At 37.4% G+C, this 16297-nt stretch overlaps 1 protein-coding gene across 1 annotated transcript in view; it reads right to left on the minus strand.

Moving 5' to 3' along the window:
• The window catches only part of TMX3 (thioredoxin related transmembrane protein 3), a gene marked incomplete at both ends in the record, with an annotated part of 41710 nt that overhangs the window by 609 nt on the left and 24804 nt on the right, over positions 1-16297 (minus strand). The window contains 6 exons of the mRNA XM_079717938.1: positions 1123-1191; positions 2519-2648; positions 6975-7031; positions 10147-10200; positions 10397-10454; positions 13246-13344. Of these exons, the coding sequence (XP_079574064.1) occupies positions 1123-1191; positions 2519-2648; positions 6975-7031; positions 10147-10200; positions 10397-10454; positions 13246-13344 (467 nt within the window). The remainder of the gene's footprint in view (positions 1-1122; positions 1192-2518; positions 2649-6974; positions 7032-10146; positions 10201-10396; positions 10455-13245; positions 13345-16297) is intronic.

The following is a 16297-nucleotide window of genomic DNA, read 5'->3' on the forward strand; positions in this document are numbered from 1 at the left end:
ATGGAGAAGGGTGGTTATTGACCATAAAGAAGGTAATATTCTCGTCACATAACATTTTTTACTTGTCTGGTTAGTAGTAAAGCAACATTAACTTAATAATTTCCCTCAGTTTATATACTGTCTCCTCGGCTCCCAGAAAAGTAAAAGCAATTTAACTGAATAGGTTTTTCAACTATAATATATTCTATGGATTGTGACTATAACTCTTGAGAACTAAAGAGACAAGTTCAGAGGAGAGCAGGGTCACTTCGGATTGAGATAATGGAAAAAGGCATCACAGAATAAAGCTGTTTTGAGGCAGAAATTTAAGCGTAAGAACAGGGCAGGCCAGGGTACAGTGTGAGCTCAAAGACTGAGGAGGAGAATATGTGAGACGGACAGAGAATTGTGAGGGGCATCACTGGAAAAGGGAAGGAAAGTGATCAGAACTGATTACTTTAGTAATACTAATTAGGTAGAGGACTGGAGGCGGGACAAAAGCAAGTGTGAACACCAAGTGGAGGCTAGTGCAGCAGCCACACATATGGGATAAGGGCCCAATCCGTGGCAAGGAGGTCACTGACAAACTGAAGGATGCACGGAGTAACTAATGAGTTATTAGCATGACTTGACTGCTCACCAACAGAAGGTTAGCTCTATTTTGCTTTTGGCCGTAATGAATGAAAATACCCGTGGAGGAGCTCAAGATAGACAATAGAACTAAGTTTAAGGCTCCAACAAATTTAGGGCTGCCCTGCAGTCAAGCTGACTGACAGCTGAAGCTGGGGTAGTTAGAGAGATGTCTTAGAGTTCTCAGCAAGAAGGCTTCAGATCCAAGGACTGAAAAGGGCAGGAGGAGCAAAGAAACTCTGAAAAACACTTTAAGTCATGCTATCAGGTTAAGTGACTCTGAATTCCAGTTAACTCACCAATCATACAGAAATGAATAACTGGAGAAACTTAATAACCACCTGATTAGTATCTTTTCTTAACATTAATATGTACTAGTTCTTATCTTGCAAGTTAAGAATGCGTACTTTTACCCAATCCTTTGAAATTCCAGATTTTACCTTAGTTAGACATAACCTATATACCTATATAGTCTCAATTATTAGTGACACTAAACACACTGTCACAACTTACCACAATAGTAGATTTGGCATCAAATACTATTCTTTTCAATCTCTGGAAAATGCTATCCCCTCCTTGGGCCTTAAATTTAACAAGAAAAAAACAACTGTTATTTCAGTACTATTATTTCATTTTTCTGTTAGATAACCTTACAATTGCAGGTCCAGACTTGACTACAAAAGATTACACAGAGCACCTGACAGAGCCACGGAGTAAATATTTACTGGTTTTCCTGTCCCACCCTCCTTCTGCTCTCTTGTGTGAACACAGTCCGCTTCTCCTCTGAAAATGCATCCTCCCTGGTCACAGTCCGAGCAGCTCGGCTGAGGCTGACCCACCCAAGTGCCGGCCTGCCCAGCTTTTCAGTTTAGCTGAGAGTGTTACAGTTGCTGCAGGATATCCTCACTGTCCTGCAGGGAAAGTCTCTCCGATGATGAAACCCAAAAAGAAAAAAGTGCTGGAAGGCAGAGGGAGAAAAATTCCTGATGAAAATCCATCAAACCCCTGCATTCAGCCATGCCTAAAGCCTGGCTCATTCCTTGAATTTCACTAACTTACAAATAGAAGGGTTCTCACTCATACAGGTGAGCATCATTTCAACAAGTGTTATTTTCACAAATATAAAATTCCTACTATGTGATTAACAGCGTTTCCAAAGAAGAAATACTTGTTACTCTGTGACGCAACTTTCAAATACAGTTTGTGTAAAGCTGAAACAAGTCTCACAAAGTAATAACTACACGTCACAAAAGCACTGAAGTCTCTTCTTTTCTTATTTTATTCTAGTATATTGAATTAAGATGCATGTTGGCCACAACCTGCTGAAGTGATTTCATGACCCTCTAATACGGGCTACAACCCAGTTTGAAAAACACTGCAATATGGTTTACAGAAAAAAAGCAGTTAAGATTATCCTTTCATCATTTCTGAGAAATATTTTATAGGATTATATTTGGAACACTCCACTGGGGCTGGTTTTAAATACATTTCCTGATCTTTTAAGAAACTGTGGTGCTATTCACAGGTTTTTTTAGAAAACCAATCCAAGTAACTTAATGCAATTGTATTCTTGAATCCAGAGAGGTACTAAGAGTCATGAAGTTCGCTATCAGATAGCTCTGTACCCTGCAGACCTCTTAGCATCCCCAGCCCGACTCCAAATGCCAGTAACACCTCCCCCCGTCACTACGACAACCTATGTCCTCCAAATAACATTCCACCCATTAGCAGCCTCTGCCACTTAGGTCCTGGGGAGTGTGACTCTGCCCATCATGTGAGAGAAGCAAGGATGGAGGCCTGCCCCTCACCCTGGGTGATGGCCGACTCTTTCTTTCAGAATCAAAAGAAAATAACTCATTTCTCCTCCACCTCCTCCCATCACCCCATTGCAGTTAAAGCAAAAACTCACATCTACTGTGCCATCCAAAATGTTATTAATGAACTGGACCATGTCTTCTGCATTCTTAATCTGTCTATCTAGTAAAAAGTACTGTTGGTTTGAAGTATTCAGTACAACCACAGTTGGGACTTTTAATTCACTGAAAATAGAAAAACAAAAGAAATCAAAATACATGTTAAACACAGAGACAGCAAATATTCTGATACTTATTTGAATTATATCTAAATAACTAGAAGTACAAAAGGAGGGAGCTATCATAGCTTTGCCTTCCTTTGTTTACATAAAGAAAATTTCAAATTGTGCATCAATTTAAACAACAGCTAAATTAACATTTATGAAAACTATTAGTATACAACATCAGACAAATGAATATTCACTATCAAACCTAAGGATAAAAATTATTATGTATGAAATATCAATTTCTGGGCAATATAATTCCTGGCCACAAGTTCATCTTAAATACCATCACTTTAATCATATACATACAGCCCACCTCAGTTAAAGGGCGTTCAGGCAACTAGAGAGGGAACAGCATGGTCTCCAGAATTACATTGCCTGTGTTCGGATCTGATGCTTTCCCACAACTTTGTTTAAGTCTAATATTTTTCATTTATAAATGAATAAAGGTGTGGGGGGCAGGGTACCTATCTTGCTACAGAAGTTAAATGAGAAAATTCAAGTTAAATATCCAGCACATTCCTTGTATCAATACATAATACACATTCAATAAATACTATTCCAAATTCTCTGAACTCCCACTACCCTATGGTATAATCACCCCATCCTCATGGGTGCTTCAGTGATATACTAGACGTTAATTCACTTTGCAGACAAAAACCATAATATTACTAATGTGTCATTTACTTCAAATAATTTTTTTTCCCTTCAAGAACAGGGTTTTGCATAATCATAAAAAGGTGCTTAATTCTGTATGCCACCTACATACCAGTTTACGGTTATTCACATGTCTATATGAATGTATTATGCAAAAGCACAAAACTCTACAGTAGAAACAATTTACAGCACTGTATTACATAAGTAACTGGGTCCAGGGGGTTGCTTTCTTGTTTCTAATTCTCTATCCCTCCCCACACCACGTCCTTCTCTCATTGAGGCAAAACATGATCCCTGATGTTAGGCTCAGCCGTGTGGTTTGGCCAATGGGAAGGTACAGAAATGACTGAAGCAGAGGCTTGAAATGTGCTTGCCTTCTTGTGTTTCTGCTATTGCCATGAGAAGACTATCCCCCAGGAAAATATCCCTCCAGGGTCAAGGACATGGAAGACACGTAGGGTAGACCTGGACTTAACTGGGAGCTTGGAGCCACGTCTGTGCCCAGCTAAGGTTAGCCAAGTGCAGATGAGTGAGAGAGAATAAAGGATTGCTGTTTTATGCCACTGGGTATCAGGGTGTTTTGTTATCCAGTATTATTGTTAGGCAATAATTAACTGTAATTTTTAAAAAATCTTAGCTTCATTCTTGTTTATAAAAACATGAGACAACTTTTTAACTTATAGCAGTTTAGTTATCATCATACTGCATCAGTAGCAAAATTCTATTTTTATGGAATGAAGTAGAACCTGGTCTTCCTATAAAAATATATCTTATGAAAAAGTTAAATACACAGCTGAACTAGAAACAGTTTGTTCTGAAATAATTCCATCTGAATAACGATGAAAAATAGCACCTCATCCTATTCCCTCTTAACTATACTCACAAAAATCAAACACAAAATAATTTAATAGACCAAAGGTCTGAGAGTACCCTGTTTACTTTGAGAAAAAGCAAAAAACATCGTCAATGCTACAGTGTTAACTATCTTATATGATATCACGTATTTGCCCTAAGTTAAAAACTTTTAGGCATCAATACTTATTAAATTCTACTAATTTATGTGTCAATACTGATCTTACAGTAGCTAGGAGATTTTGCAGTAAGAGATCTGCATTTGAGGACTGCATCTCTTTGACTTACTTGCTGAGCATCCTTTGGCTTATTATTTAACTTCCTTGAGTTTCTTCTAAGAAATTTCAATTTCCTTATCTATACAAAATGGAAATAACAGTACTTATACCTTACTGAGTTAGTGTAAAAGTCAGAAAACATACACTGACAACTCAGTACAGTGTTGGTCACAGGGTAAGTGCTCATTAAGGACTTTCGATTATTATATAGCCATCATTATATGCCTTCTCTCTTCTCTCAAAAAAAAGCCAAGTATGAATTAAAAAAAAAACAAACAATAAGGGGTTGGTGGTAGAGATTATTGTTCTCTGATCATAACTGTAGCAAAACTTCTATCTCACAACTCACATTAGAAATAATACTCATGAAGGAATGTCCATCCATCTCTAGAAATTCTGAATATTATCCTGAATCAAGGAGTTATTTATCAGATGCAAATTGCTTTGGCCTCTTGCCCAAAATGTTTTACTGCATCACTTTATTGGCTTGCCTCCAAGGACATTATAAATGGTTGTAATGAAGTCCCTACTATATATACTGTAAAGATCCTATTAAAAATACATTTCTATTATAATGTGCCCCCTTTTATGAGATTATATAGCATAGCAATTTCTCTTAGGTTTCTACAAGGTCAGCCATACTCCTATAAGCAATAGTTATTCTACAGGGGAAGGGAAATGTATAAACAATGTTTTTCTACTTTGTCTTGAGTATTAAAAATTCAAATTGTTTAAGTACGTTTAGTAATTGTATAGATCCTTTATTTTATTTCCCTTTGTCTTGATTTCTTCATTATATATTACATCTGGTACTTTATGTCTTCGGTAAACCCTCTCAAATTCTTATTGGAATAAGGATAATGAATTGATTATAAATAAATAAAGGTACTTTAGGGCTTCCCTGGTGGCACAGTGGTTGAGAGTCTGCCTGCCGATACAGGGGACGCGGGTTCGTGCCCCGGTCCGGGAGGATCCCACATGCCGCGGAGCAGCTGGGCCCATGAGCCATGGCCGCTGAGCCTGCACGTCCAGAGCCTGTGCTCCGTGACGGGAGAGGCCACAGCAGTGAGAGGCCCGAGTACCGCAAAAAAAAAAAAAAAAGGTACTTTACTTCGTAATTTTAGGCTCTTATCTGAAAATTATGAATGTTATTCTGGGTTCATAAATTGGTAAAGCTCTGGAGGGCTTCCGCCATCTTCACGTCCGGGCTATTTTAAGACCCATTTTCCAAACACTCTTGTGTTTGCTATTACACTCTGCCTGAAATAACCTCGCTGCATTCTTCATTCAGCTACTTCTCATTCTTTAGAATCTCCCTTAATTACCGGCTCTTGTGGCAAGCATTTCCTGAGCCCTTGAGCCTTGCTGTGCATTTTGGTGTGGGTGGGTCTGTCCGTGCTTCCAGAGCTCCGTACCACACAGGCCTTCCCACACAGTGCTGGAGTCACCGTGCTGTCTCACCCAGCGGACGGTGAGCATCTGAAGACAGGGCCTCTATAATTTACTCATTTTTTTGCATCAACAGTGCAATGCCAAACACAGTGTGTGACTTACAGCAAATATTCACTAAACGTCCGCTGAATAGAGTAGGCTTTTATTTGAAACTTATTAATTCAGTATAGGTCTGGTAAATGTTTTCTAATATCAACTTTCTGAAGTCACAAATCAGATCTTTACATCATAAGCATAATCAATATTATATTAAAGCTGCAAAGTTTTCCTATAAACTTACTTTAGTCTGTTAAATTCTTCTAGAATAGCAATTAATTCTTTTTTTTTTTTTTTTTTTTTTTTGCGGTACGCGGGCCTCTCACTGTTGTGGCCTCTCCCGTTGCGGAGCACAGGCTCCGGACGCGCAGGCTCAGCGGCCATGGCTCACGGGCCCAGCCGCTCCGCGGCATGTGGGATCTTCCCGGACCGGGGCACGAACCCATGTCCCCTGCATCGGCAGGCGGACTCTCAACCACTGCGCCACCAGGGAAGCCCAGCAATTAACTCTTGAATGCTAAAAATGTTCTAAGTTACATTTATTCATTAAAACTGAACTTAGGGTTCATATTAAACAGAACTACAAAGTTTACAAGTTTTTGAATGATGTTTTCTTTCCAAAATACTATAAATTGTCAACATTAAATTGGGAGTGATTTTTTTTTAGTATAGAGAACTTTAAAGTTTAATAAGTTTCAAATACAGATTTTAAAACTAAAGTAAATATTTGATGGTAGAGAATATCTGCATTAGCATATACAAAGGTTTGCTTTTTTCAGCTATTAGTCCTGCCTGTCTCTGAAAAACAGAAATTTAAAAATTTATAGAGTTGGGACTTCCCTGGAGGTCCAGTGGTTAGGACTCTTTGCTTCCACTGCAGGGGGCACAGGTTCAATCCCTGGTCAGGGAACTAAAATCCCACAAGCCACACAGTGTGGCAAAAAAAAAAAAAAAAAAAAAAAAATTGATAGAGTTGATAGCAAAATCATTTTGTCGTTTAGCATTTTACTTACTCCATCAGCAAGGTATTTATATAGTCATTTCCATCCATATGGCCAAACTGAAAATCCCTAATCAACAACAACCAAAAAGAACAGAGAAAGAGAGGACAATATTAAATACAAAAAAAGATAAATACAAAGCACTGAATTTAGGGTTTGGTAAGCATGCAAACACTGTAAACATTTAACATATCAATCACATACAATAAATATAAAAAAGTATGAATTCTACTGGCTTTTGAGATACAAACACGTAACAAATTAAGCTAATTTTAAGACATTTCTATTTTGTTTCATACTGTGTAACACAAGAAATACATATACCATTGATATATCGTTAGAAGACTTAGAATAAAAAGGGCATAATAATTAAGTAATGCAACAAATTTATATTGATTGTCTTTTATGACAGTAATAAACTGATTTAGCATACAGGAAAAAATATCACCTATTTTTTATGTTCCATTATTCTTTGAGTTCCTATTAAAATCGTCATCTGTCTGTATCTGACCTGTGATTGCTCATTTAATTTTATTTCAAACGTATGAGTATACAGGCAACCTCCTTTTATTGGGCTTTGCTTTACTGCAGTTCCCAGATACTATGTTTTTTACAATCTGAAGGTTTCTGGCAACTCTGCTTTGAGTGAGTCTATCTGTGCTATTTTTCCAACAGCATTTGCTCACTTCATGTCTCTGTGTCACATTTTTGGTAATTCTCACAATATTTCAAACTTTTTTCATTATTATTATATCTGCTCTGGCGATCTGTGAGCAGTGATTTTTGATGTTACTATTGTGATGTTCGGGGTGCCATGAACTGTGCCCACACAAGACTTCGAATTTAAGCAATAAATGTTTTGTGTGTTCTGACTGCTCCACCAAACAGCCGTTCCCGCATCTCTCTCCCTCCCCTTCTCCCTGGGCCTCCCTATTCCTTGAGACACAACAATATTGAAATTAGACCAGTTAATAACACTACAATGGCCTCTAAATGTTTAAGTGTAAGAGTCCCACGTCTTTCACTTTAAATCAAAAGCTATAAAAGATCAAGCTTAGTAAGGAATGGAAGTTGAAAGCTCAGATAGGCTGAAAGCTAGGCCTCTTCCAGCAAACAATTAGCCAAGTTGTGAATGCAAAGGAAAACTTCTTGAAGGAAATTAAAAGTGCTACTCCAGTGAATACACGAATGCTAAGAAAGTAAAACAATCTTATTACTGATATGCAGAAAAGTTTTTGTGGTCTGGGTAGAAGATCAAACCAGCCACAATATTTCCTTAAGGCGAAGCCTAATCCAAAGCAAAGCCCAAACTCTCTTCAATTCTATGAAGGCTAAGAGAGGAGAGGAAGCTGTAGAAGAAAAGTCTGAAGCTAGCAGAGGTGGGTTCATGAGGTTTAAGGAAAGAAGCCACCTTCGTAACATGAAGTGCAAGGTGAATCAGCAAGTGCTGATGTAGAAGCTGCAGCAAGTTATCCAGAAGGCCTAGCTAAGATAAGACATGAAGGTGGCTACACTAAACAACAGATTTTCAGCGTACATGAAACAGCCTTATACTGGAAGAAGCCACCATCTAGGACTTTCTAGCTAGAGAGAAGTCAACAATGCCTGGCTTCAAAACTTCAAAGGACAGGCTGACTATCTTGTTAGGGGCAAACATAGTTAGTGACTTTAAGTTGAAGCCAGTGCTCATTTACCATTCTGAAAATACTAGGGTCCTTAAGATTTATGCTAAATCTATCCTGCCTTTTGCCCTACAAATGAACAACAAAGCCTGGATGCAGCACATCTATTTACAACACAGTTTACTGAATATTTTAAGCCCCACTGTTGAGACCTACTGCTCAGAAAAAAAAAGATTCCTTTCAAAATATCACTACTCATCGACAATGCACTTGGGTCACCCGGGAGCTCTGATGGAGATGCACAGTAAGATTCATGTTGTTTTCACTCCTGCTAACACAACCCCCATTCTGCAGCTCATGGATCAAGGAGTCATTTTGACTTTCAAGTCTTCTTATTGAAGAAACACGTTTCCTAAGGCCACAACTGCCATAGACAGTGATTCCTCTGATGAATCTGGGCCAAGTAAACTGAAAACCTCTGGCAAGGATTCACCATTCTAGATGCCATTAAGAACATTCATGATTCACAGGAAGAGGTCAAATATCAACATTAACAGGAGTTTGGAAGAAGCTGATTCCAACCCTCACGGATGATTCTGAGGGGTTCAAGATTTCAGGAGAGGAAGTAATTGCAGATGTGGTGAATACAGTCATAAAACTAGACTTAGAAGTGGAGCCTGAAGATGTGAATGAATTGGTATAATCTTGTGATAAAACTTGAATGGATGAGGAGCTGCTTCTTATGGATGAGCAAACAAAGAGGTTCCTTAAAAGTGGTTCCAGGAATCTACTCCTGGTGAAGAGGCTGTGAAGACTATAGAAATGACAACATTTAGAGGATTTAGAATATTACATAAACTTAGTTGACAAAGGATCAAGGTTTGAGAGGACTGCTTCAGATATTGAAAGATGTTCTACTATGGGTAAAATGCTACCAATGCTACGGAGAAATCGTTCATGAAAGGAAGAGTCAATGGATGAGGCAAACTTCACCACTGTCCCATTTTAAGAAAAAGCCACAGCCACCCTGACCTGCAGTGACCACCACCCTGGTCAGTCAGCAGCCATCAACATTGGGGCAAGACCCTCCACCAGCAAAAAGATTACAACTCATTGAAGCCTCAGATGATGGTCAGCATTTTTAAAGTACGTACAGTTTTTAGACACAATGCTACTGCACACTTAATATACAAAAACATAACTTTTATATGTACTAGGAAACCAAAAATTTCATGTGACTTGCTGTACTGCACTGGGCTGGAGCCAAGCCTGCAATACCTCTGAGGTACATGCCTGTATGTGCATATTTTCTTACCACCAACTTATCCCAAATCCTATCAAGACTCAGGTATGATACAAATTACAAGTTTTTTCTAAACTTGTAAGGCATATATCAATAAATTTCAAGTCCAAACAATTCATACTGAAATGCTACATGCTGTAATTCACTTCAGCTCCTTGATTCGTCTTTGAAAGAATGAAATACTCCTATTTTTGCTTTACTGTATTACAAAACCTAATTAGACAAAGATAATGGAGCCTTCCAGAATGCAAACACTTACCTGTGGAACTGGTCTCTATAATCTCTAGCAACTTCCTGAATAACTGACTTTAATCTGTGAGAAAACAAAAAATACATGAATATTCCATTTCATCAACTTGAAAATATAATTACTCAATTATAATATATGCTGCCTTATCTAATATCTAACACTGCAGGAAAAGTAAGATACTATGTCAAGTTTATCTGAAGCCATGTAAAGTCTGAATTGGATGATATTTGAAGCTTAAAACTATTTCAAGGCACCATACCTGGTATGTTCAACTGATGTATTTTTCTCATCAATTACTGCAATAGCCACAAGCTTTCCTGAAATTAATAATGACATATCTAAATTCAATAATCCTCATTAAACTTTTCAATTATTACTGTAGCAATGAATAGGAAAATAGTATATAGTTTCCAGAGTTCAATTCCAATTATCTTAAACATGTTATGCTTAGCAGAGTGAAACAGTGAACTGTTGACTCCAAGTGATAAACTCCCACCTACCTCCCATCCCTGAAATGTAAATATCAATAACAGTAAATATTTAACAATTCATATACTCAAATTGTTATTTTTTTCACACAACCCACACACTAAAGTAAGTATTTTGTTGAAAACTAAAACTATAAGGAACCAGTTGATAAAAGAAATATACTAAGAATTACTACAGCTCTGAAAAAATGGTATAGAACAAGAATATGATTTTTACAGTATTATTCCCTTTGGTACCATGGGCCACTGTTTGCTAGTAATTAATGCACAAAATAAAACTGACTCAAATTTATTTAACCCTCAACAGAACATAAATCATATTCATCTCTGACATCCTCCAGGACAGCAGCGTGACGTAACAACCAGAGCACTGGTATGGAAGTCAGAAGACCAGACCCTGCAATCCAGCAGGGTCTATTATGTTCCAGGCCTGGGAGAACAACAGTGAAGCACAGCATCCATTAGCCATGTGCCTTAACCTCAGCGGATGCCAACTTATTTTAGAAACTATTATCTATTTCAAAGTCATCTGGAGAGTTGAATGAGATTACATGTACAAAAATACTGGGATAGTTTCTGGCTCAGAGTAGGTACATAAACGTAGGATTAAATCGACAATCTTTCAATCTCATCCTCATATCTTCTCTAATTTCATACTTAAAGTCTATACAAACCTTAAATTCTACACAATCTTGACGCTTCTTTTAACCCTCAGCTAAAAACATTAGTTCATAATGTTTATTTCCCCTCTTGAAATATTACTGCATTTACTGTTCAGTGTTTGGTTTTTACTGTTATGTCTTTAATTTGAAGTGCTTCATGAGTTTTTTCAAAATGCCTACATGTCCAGCATGTTCCCACAGGCCGACACGGGGCGTTCCTCGCGTATTAAGTTCACAGTCACTGGGCGCCGAGCAGTGGACCCGGCACAGGGCTAGTTCCCGAGGCCACAGTGAGGAGCACACAGACACAGCTCTGCACTTGGGGAAGACAGTCACACACACAGAGACGTGTGGTTAACAATCAGAAGACTTGGGGAGGACGGGGACATGGGGTTTATAAAAGAACATTTTATAAGAGTAAACTAATGAGTTCCAGGGGGTTAGTGAAAGACTTTCCTAAGAAAGCAGTATTTGGTCTGAGTTTGACAGATGAATATAAATTCACTACACTTTTCCAGGCAAAGAAAACAGAATGTTTAAAGGTGCTCTGGTGCAAGGTACACAGCCTTTTCAGGAAACTGAACAGTCAGCGTGGCCGGAGACGGGAGAGAGTGGGACAAAACGGGAAAGTAAGCAGGAGTCGGAAGATGCAGGGACCTGCAGTCGCCAGAAGTCCTGAAAATACACTAGGTGTCTGAAGCCACCGAGAGCCAGGAGTCTGTTGCGGGGCTTATATGACAAGTGGCCAGGTAGGACCACAAGCAGGGCACAGCCGAAGCCGACACCCAACCAGGGCAATTATGCTGGGAACAGAAAGAAACACTGCCATAGCCAACTTCTTTCCAAATCAATCTGGGAGAAGACACTGAAGAGCTTTGGCGAAGCTGCCTATTTTAATTGCCGCCTCCTACGATGCTGTACTGACAGCAGAACTACCGTATTCCTACATTCTCCCCCTTTTCCCTTCACACGGGCCTGCATGAATCAGCAAGTAAACCCACAATCTCTGACAGTCTCTGCATCAACTTCCAATACTGAGCTAATACACACCTCCCTCTGTAAGGAAAGCAAAGACAGAAGCATCATCAGACACAGAACATTAAAAGAAGGCTCAGGAACCAGAACAAGTACCATCCTGTGAAAGTTACAAAGTAACAGAAAAATGTGTTAGAGAGCTTCTAATTTGTATTCTTAACCAGATCCAAGAGCAGGAAATCATGAAGAGGAAACTCTATACCTATTATTTCTCAGATAAAAAAATTGAGCCTTGAGTAACATTTTCCCATTCTTTTAATCTAAAACTATACAGTTCATCCAACTGTCATAAAGTTGTGAATGGAAACAAATGTGGCAACAATAACCATGACTTATTTCTTATTTGTAATTCATTATAAATTTACAAAACACTTCCTCCTAAAATTTACATGCTTAGCTTCTTACAATTTTTGTAGTTCACATCTTAGACCAGTCCTTACAGCTGTAGTTCCTTACAGCTTTCTTTTTTGCATCTATATTTATATTTGCTTTGCTTATCATTTTCAATTACATAACTTCAAGAAACCATGCCAATCTGATGCCCATATTTTCTTCACAGGTAAAAGTGGGCTTTCAAAGGTTGTGATAATTTGTATTCCAACTCCTATTACAAAATCAGCGTCCTGCAGACAGCTTTCTGTTTGGTTATTTTTTTCTCATTTCCTTATTCTCCAGGCTCTGTTTTCCCTGTCACTATCACTTCTATTAGTAAACGCTTTCTAGCTAATCTTTATTCCACATGCAAAGGTATGTTCTTTGGTTAATGTTAATCTATATTCTCATAAAGTTGAAGTGGCATTCAGGTCTGAAAGAAGGAATGATATTATGAAATAGAACTTAAAAAATTCATTTTCTACAGATTGGAGTAATCAGTTAAGGAAAAGTTTTGTAGTGTGATGGAGAGTTGTATATATGCTTGTTACCGGTATCTCCAAGTTCATACAAGAGGAAGCCATCCATTGTAAGATAACTCTGAAACCTCTCCCTGTTGATCCAAGATGATAGATCACCATCTTCATACTCTTAAAAAAACAACACAAAGTTGATAAATTATAGTGTAAATATGACATTAAAATGTTTATAATGTTTAATCTAGCAGCATGTATAAAATGCCTGACATAGGATCATAATCTTAAATTCATAAATTTCATTTTTAGAAAGCTATTTGAAGCAATCAAATGTAAAAAAAGGATTAATGCACAAAACAATTCATCATTATAGCACCACTGAAAATAGCAAAAGATAGATAAATAAAAATAAAGGAAATAACTGAAACATCCTAAACAGGAAATAATTTAAATCATTATGGTACATGTTGAGAAAGACCATTTATAGATTTTAAAAAATTATAGTAATTAAGTGGTAAATCAGGTAACAAAACAATATTACAATATGACTGTAACTCTGTAAAAAATAAAGTATGAAAAAAACTGATAGAATGATAAAATGAAGGCATATATATACTCCTATTAAATAGGTTTCCTGAGTTGATGGTTATTCTTAGATGATGGCATTATGGGCAATTTTTATTACAATTTCTTTGTTCTTCTCTATTTTATGACATTTTGACCTCAGTTTACAACCCTCCTTCATATGTAAAACAAACTCACATATAAAGTCACATGTACTATTTCAGTCCTTTTCAACGTCAAATACTTCCTCTGATAAGCAGACAGGAAACATTTACAATATCCAAGAGAATTCTGTCCTGATTAGAAATATAATTCTGAAGTAATTCTGAAAAATTATTACAACTGCATGAAAAAGAAGTTGATGTAAAAGCCTACCAATATGGATGAAGACTGGATTTTACTGATTTCTTGAAAGATGTGCTTTTTCTGTCACTTGCATTGCTAAACAAAACATTTTCAAGTTATCAAACCTATAAAATAAGTAATATAATGCAAATCTGAAAGTATTTATGGATTTGGATTTATGAATTAGGAAAACAAACATAAAACTAGAAGTTAATTATTGGGCCATAATCTCCACTCCAGGTCAAAAGCAAATTTTCTAAAGATTATTCACAAAAGTGATAAATCTAAAACTCATTAGGAAATAAACTATCCTCCTAAGCTCCATCCCACTGTTCCTGAAATTATTAACAACAATGTAATAGTAGGATAAGCTTTCAAAGTAACCTTTTATCTGAAGACTTCAGGCAGGTTCTAAGTACTGACTACTGAGTTAGAAAATGTTGGCCTTCAAAACAGCTGTAGATACTGAACACATTACCCCTCTCTTTCTTATGCATCGGAGGCCACATCTGAAACATGGATGGGGAAGGGCACTTCTTAGCCATTATTTAGACTTCAATGTATTCCTTAATAAAGAAAATCAGGCCTTTTTCCAAAAAAAGCGAAGTGGCTCTCTGAGTTAAGAAACTCATAATGCAACTAGAACAAGAGATTTGAAGGCTGAATCTTGATTATACCACGTACTATTTTAACTTGGAAAAAACAAAAACAATCTCTTTAATCCTGTTTGTTTATAAAACAGTAAGACTGCTGATCTCAAAAGATTGTTGTAATGATCAAATAAGACAATATATTGAATATACTAAGTGCTTATCATACAAGGAGTGTAGATAAAGAATAAGTGGATGGAATATGAATTTTCCTTAACACATTTTCACATATGTAAGTTCCTCTTAATTTCCTTTTTAAGCCCAATGTCTCATGCAGCCATTCAACAAATATCCAATGAATGAGCAAAGGAATGCACCTGCAATTTAACTACATATCTCTCTCCTTTATCTAACATTCTTAGTTACTCTCTCTGTAATCTCAGGATATTTATCTATCTGCCTTACTACCAGATTAAGGTGAGAATAAAATGAAAATATCGAGTTAAGCAAATAGATAGTACCTGCTGTACAAAACATAACAGGTAAATGGTGGTTATTATACTACATTAAGAAATAAAACACAGTCCTCACATTTATCTAAAGATAGTGAAGATATAAGATTTTAGAACTGCTTTGTCTTCATGTTATTGTCAAAACAATTAAAATGCTCCTTTGACTAAAACAAGACAATCAAAATATTCCTTTTATTAGATATTCTTCTATTCATTTGAGTCATTTAAGCAACTCAAAGCTTACAGCTCTCAAACACTTCTAGTTTCTTCTCCATCATAAAATAAGATGACTGAGCAGAACCCCTAAGGGGCAGTCCTGGGCGACCCTTCCCCCATATTCTCTGCTTATGTAACCGTATCTGATGCACATTTCCTCAGTTGTTTTGATGACCAGGAGCACTTATCCCCCAGGCCTACTGGAGCCTAAGGATGGACAATGTTAACTGACATGGCCCTTGCTGTTACCTCACCATCAACCGATCAGAGGACTGTGCACCAGCTGATCACATACCCTGTGAGTCCCCTCCCTCACCTGGCCTTTGAGTACTATCTGCCCTGGACTCCCTGCTTGGCGCCCTGCACTGAAGCCGCCCTTTCCTTCACCACAACCCGGCGTCAGCAGATTGGCTTTACTGCACACAGGAAGAGTGGACCCAAGTTTGATTCAGTAAAAATAACTCTCTAGAATGTTTCTGATACGAATAAAATGGTCCCTATCTGTGCTCTCCAACAAAAGCCACACAAGGCCACTGAGTATATGAAAAGTAGCTAGTTAGAATGAGAAACTGAATTTTTTATTTCATCAATTGTATGTAATTTACAATGTTACTAACATCGCTAGTAGGTGAGATTTTGCATTCGCTTTTGATTTTCAGTGGCTGTGTACTGTCCAACAGATGCCGAGTTTCAATGCTTCCTGAAATCTGAACTATCTCCGCATGCCCTTGTGAGTCTGCTGCACTGCCCTAAGCTACCTCAAAGCCCAGTCTGCGAACTCTGGTAGTAAGTATTTGATAATACCAAGGAATTACTGTTAATTTTGTTAAGTGTTACAATAGCATGTGGTTATCTTAAAAAAAGAAACTCCAAAAAGCCCCCATTTTTAAAGAAATGCAT

Source organism: Hyperoodon ampullatus (genome assembly GCF_949752795.1).
Source record: "Hyperoodon ampullatus genome assembly, chromosome: 13".
Lineage (NCBI taxonomy): Eukaryota > Metazoa > Chordata > Mammalia > Artiodactyla > Ziphiidae > Hyperoodon > Hyperoodon ampullatus.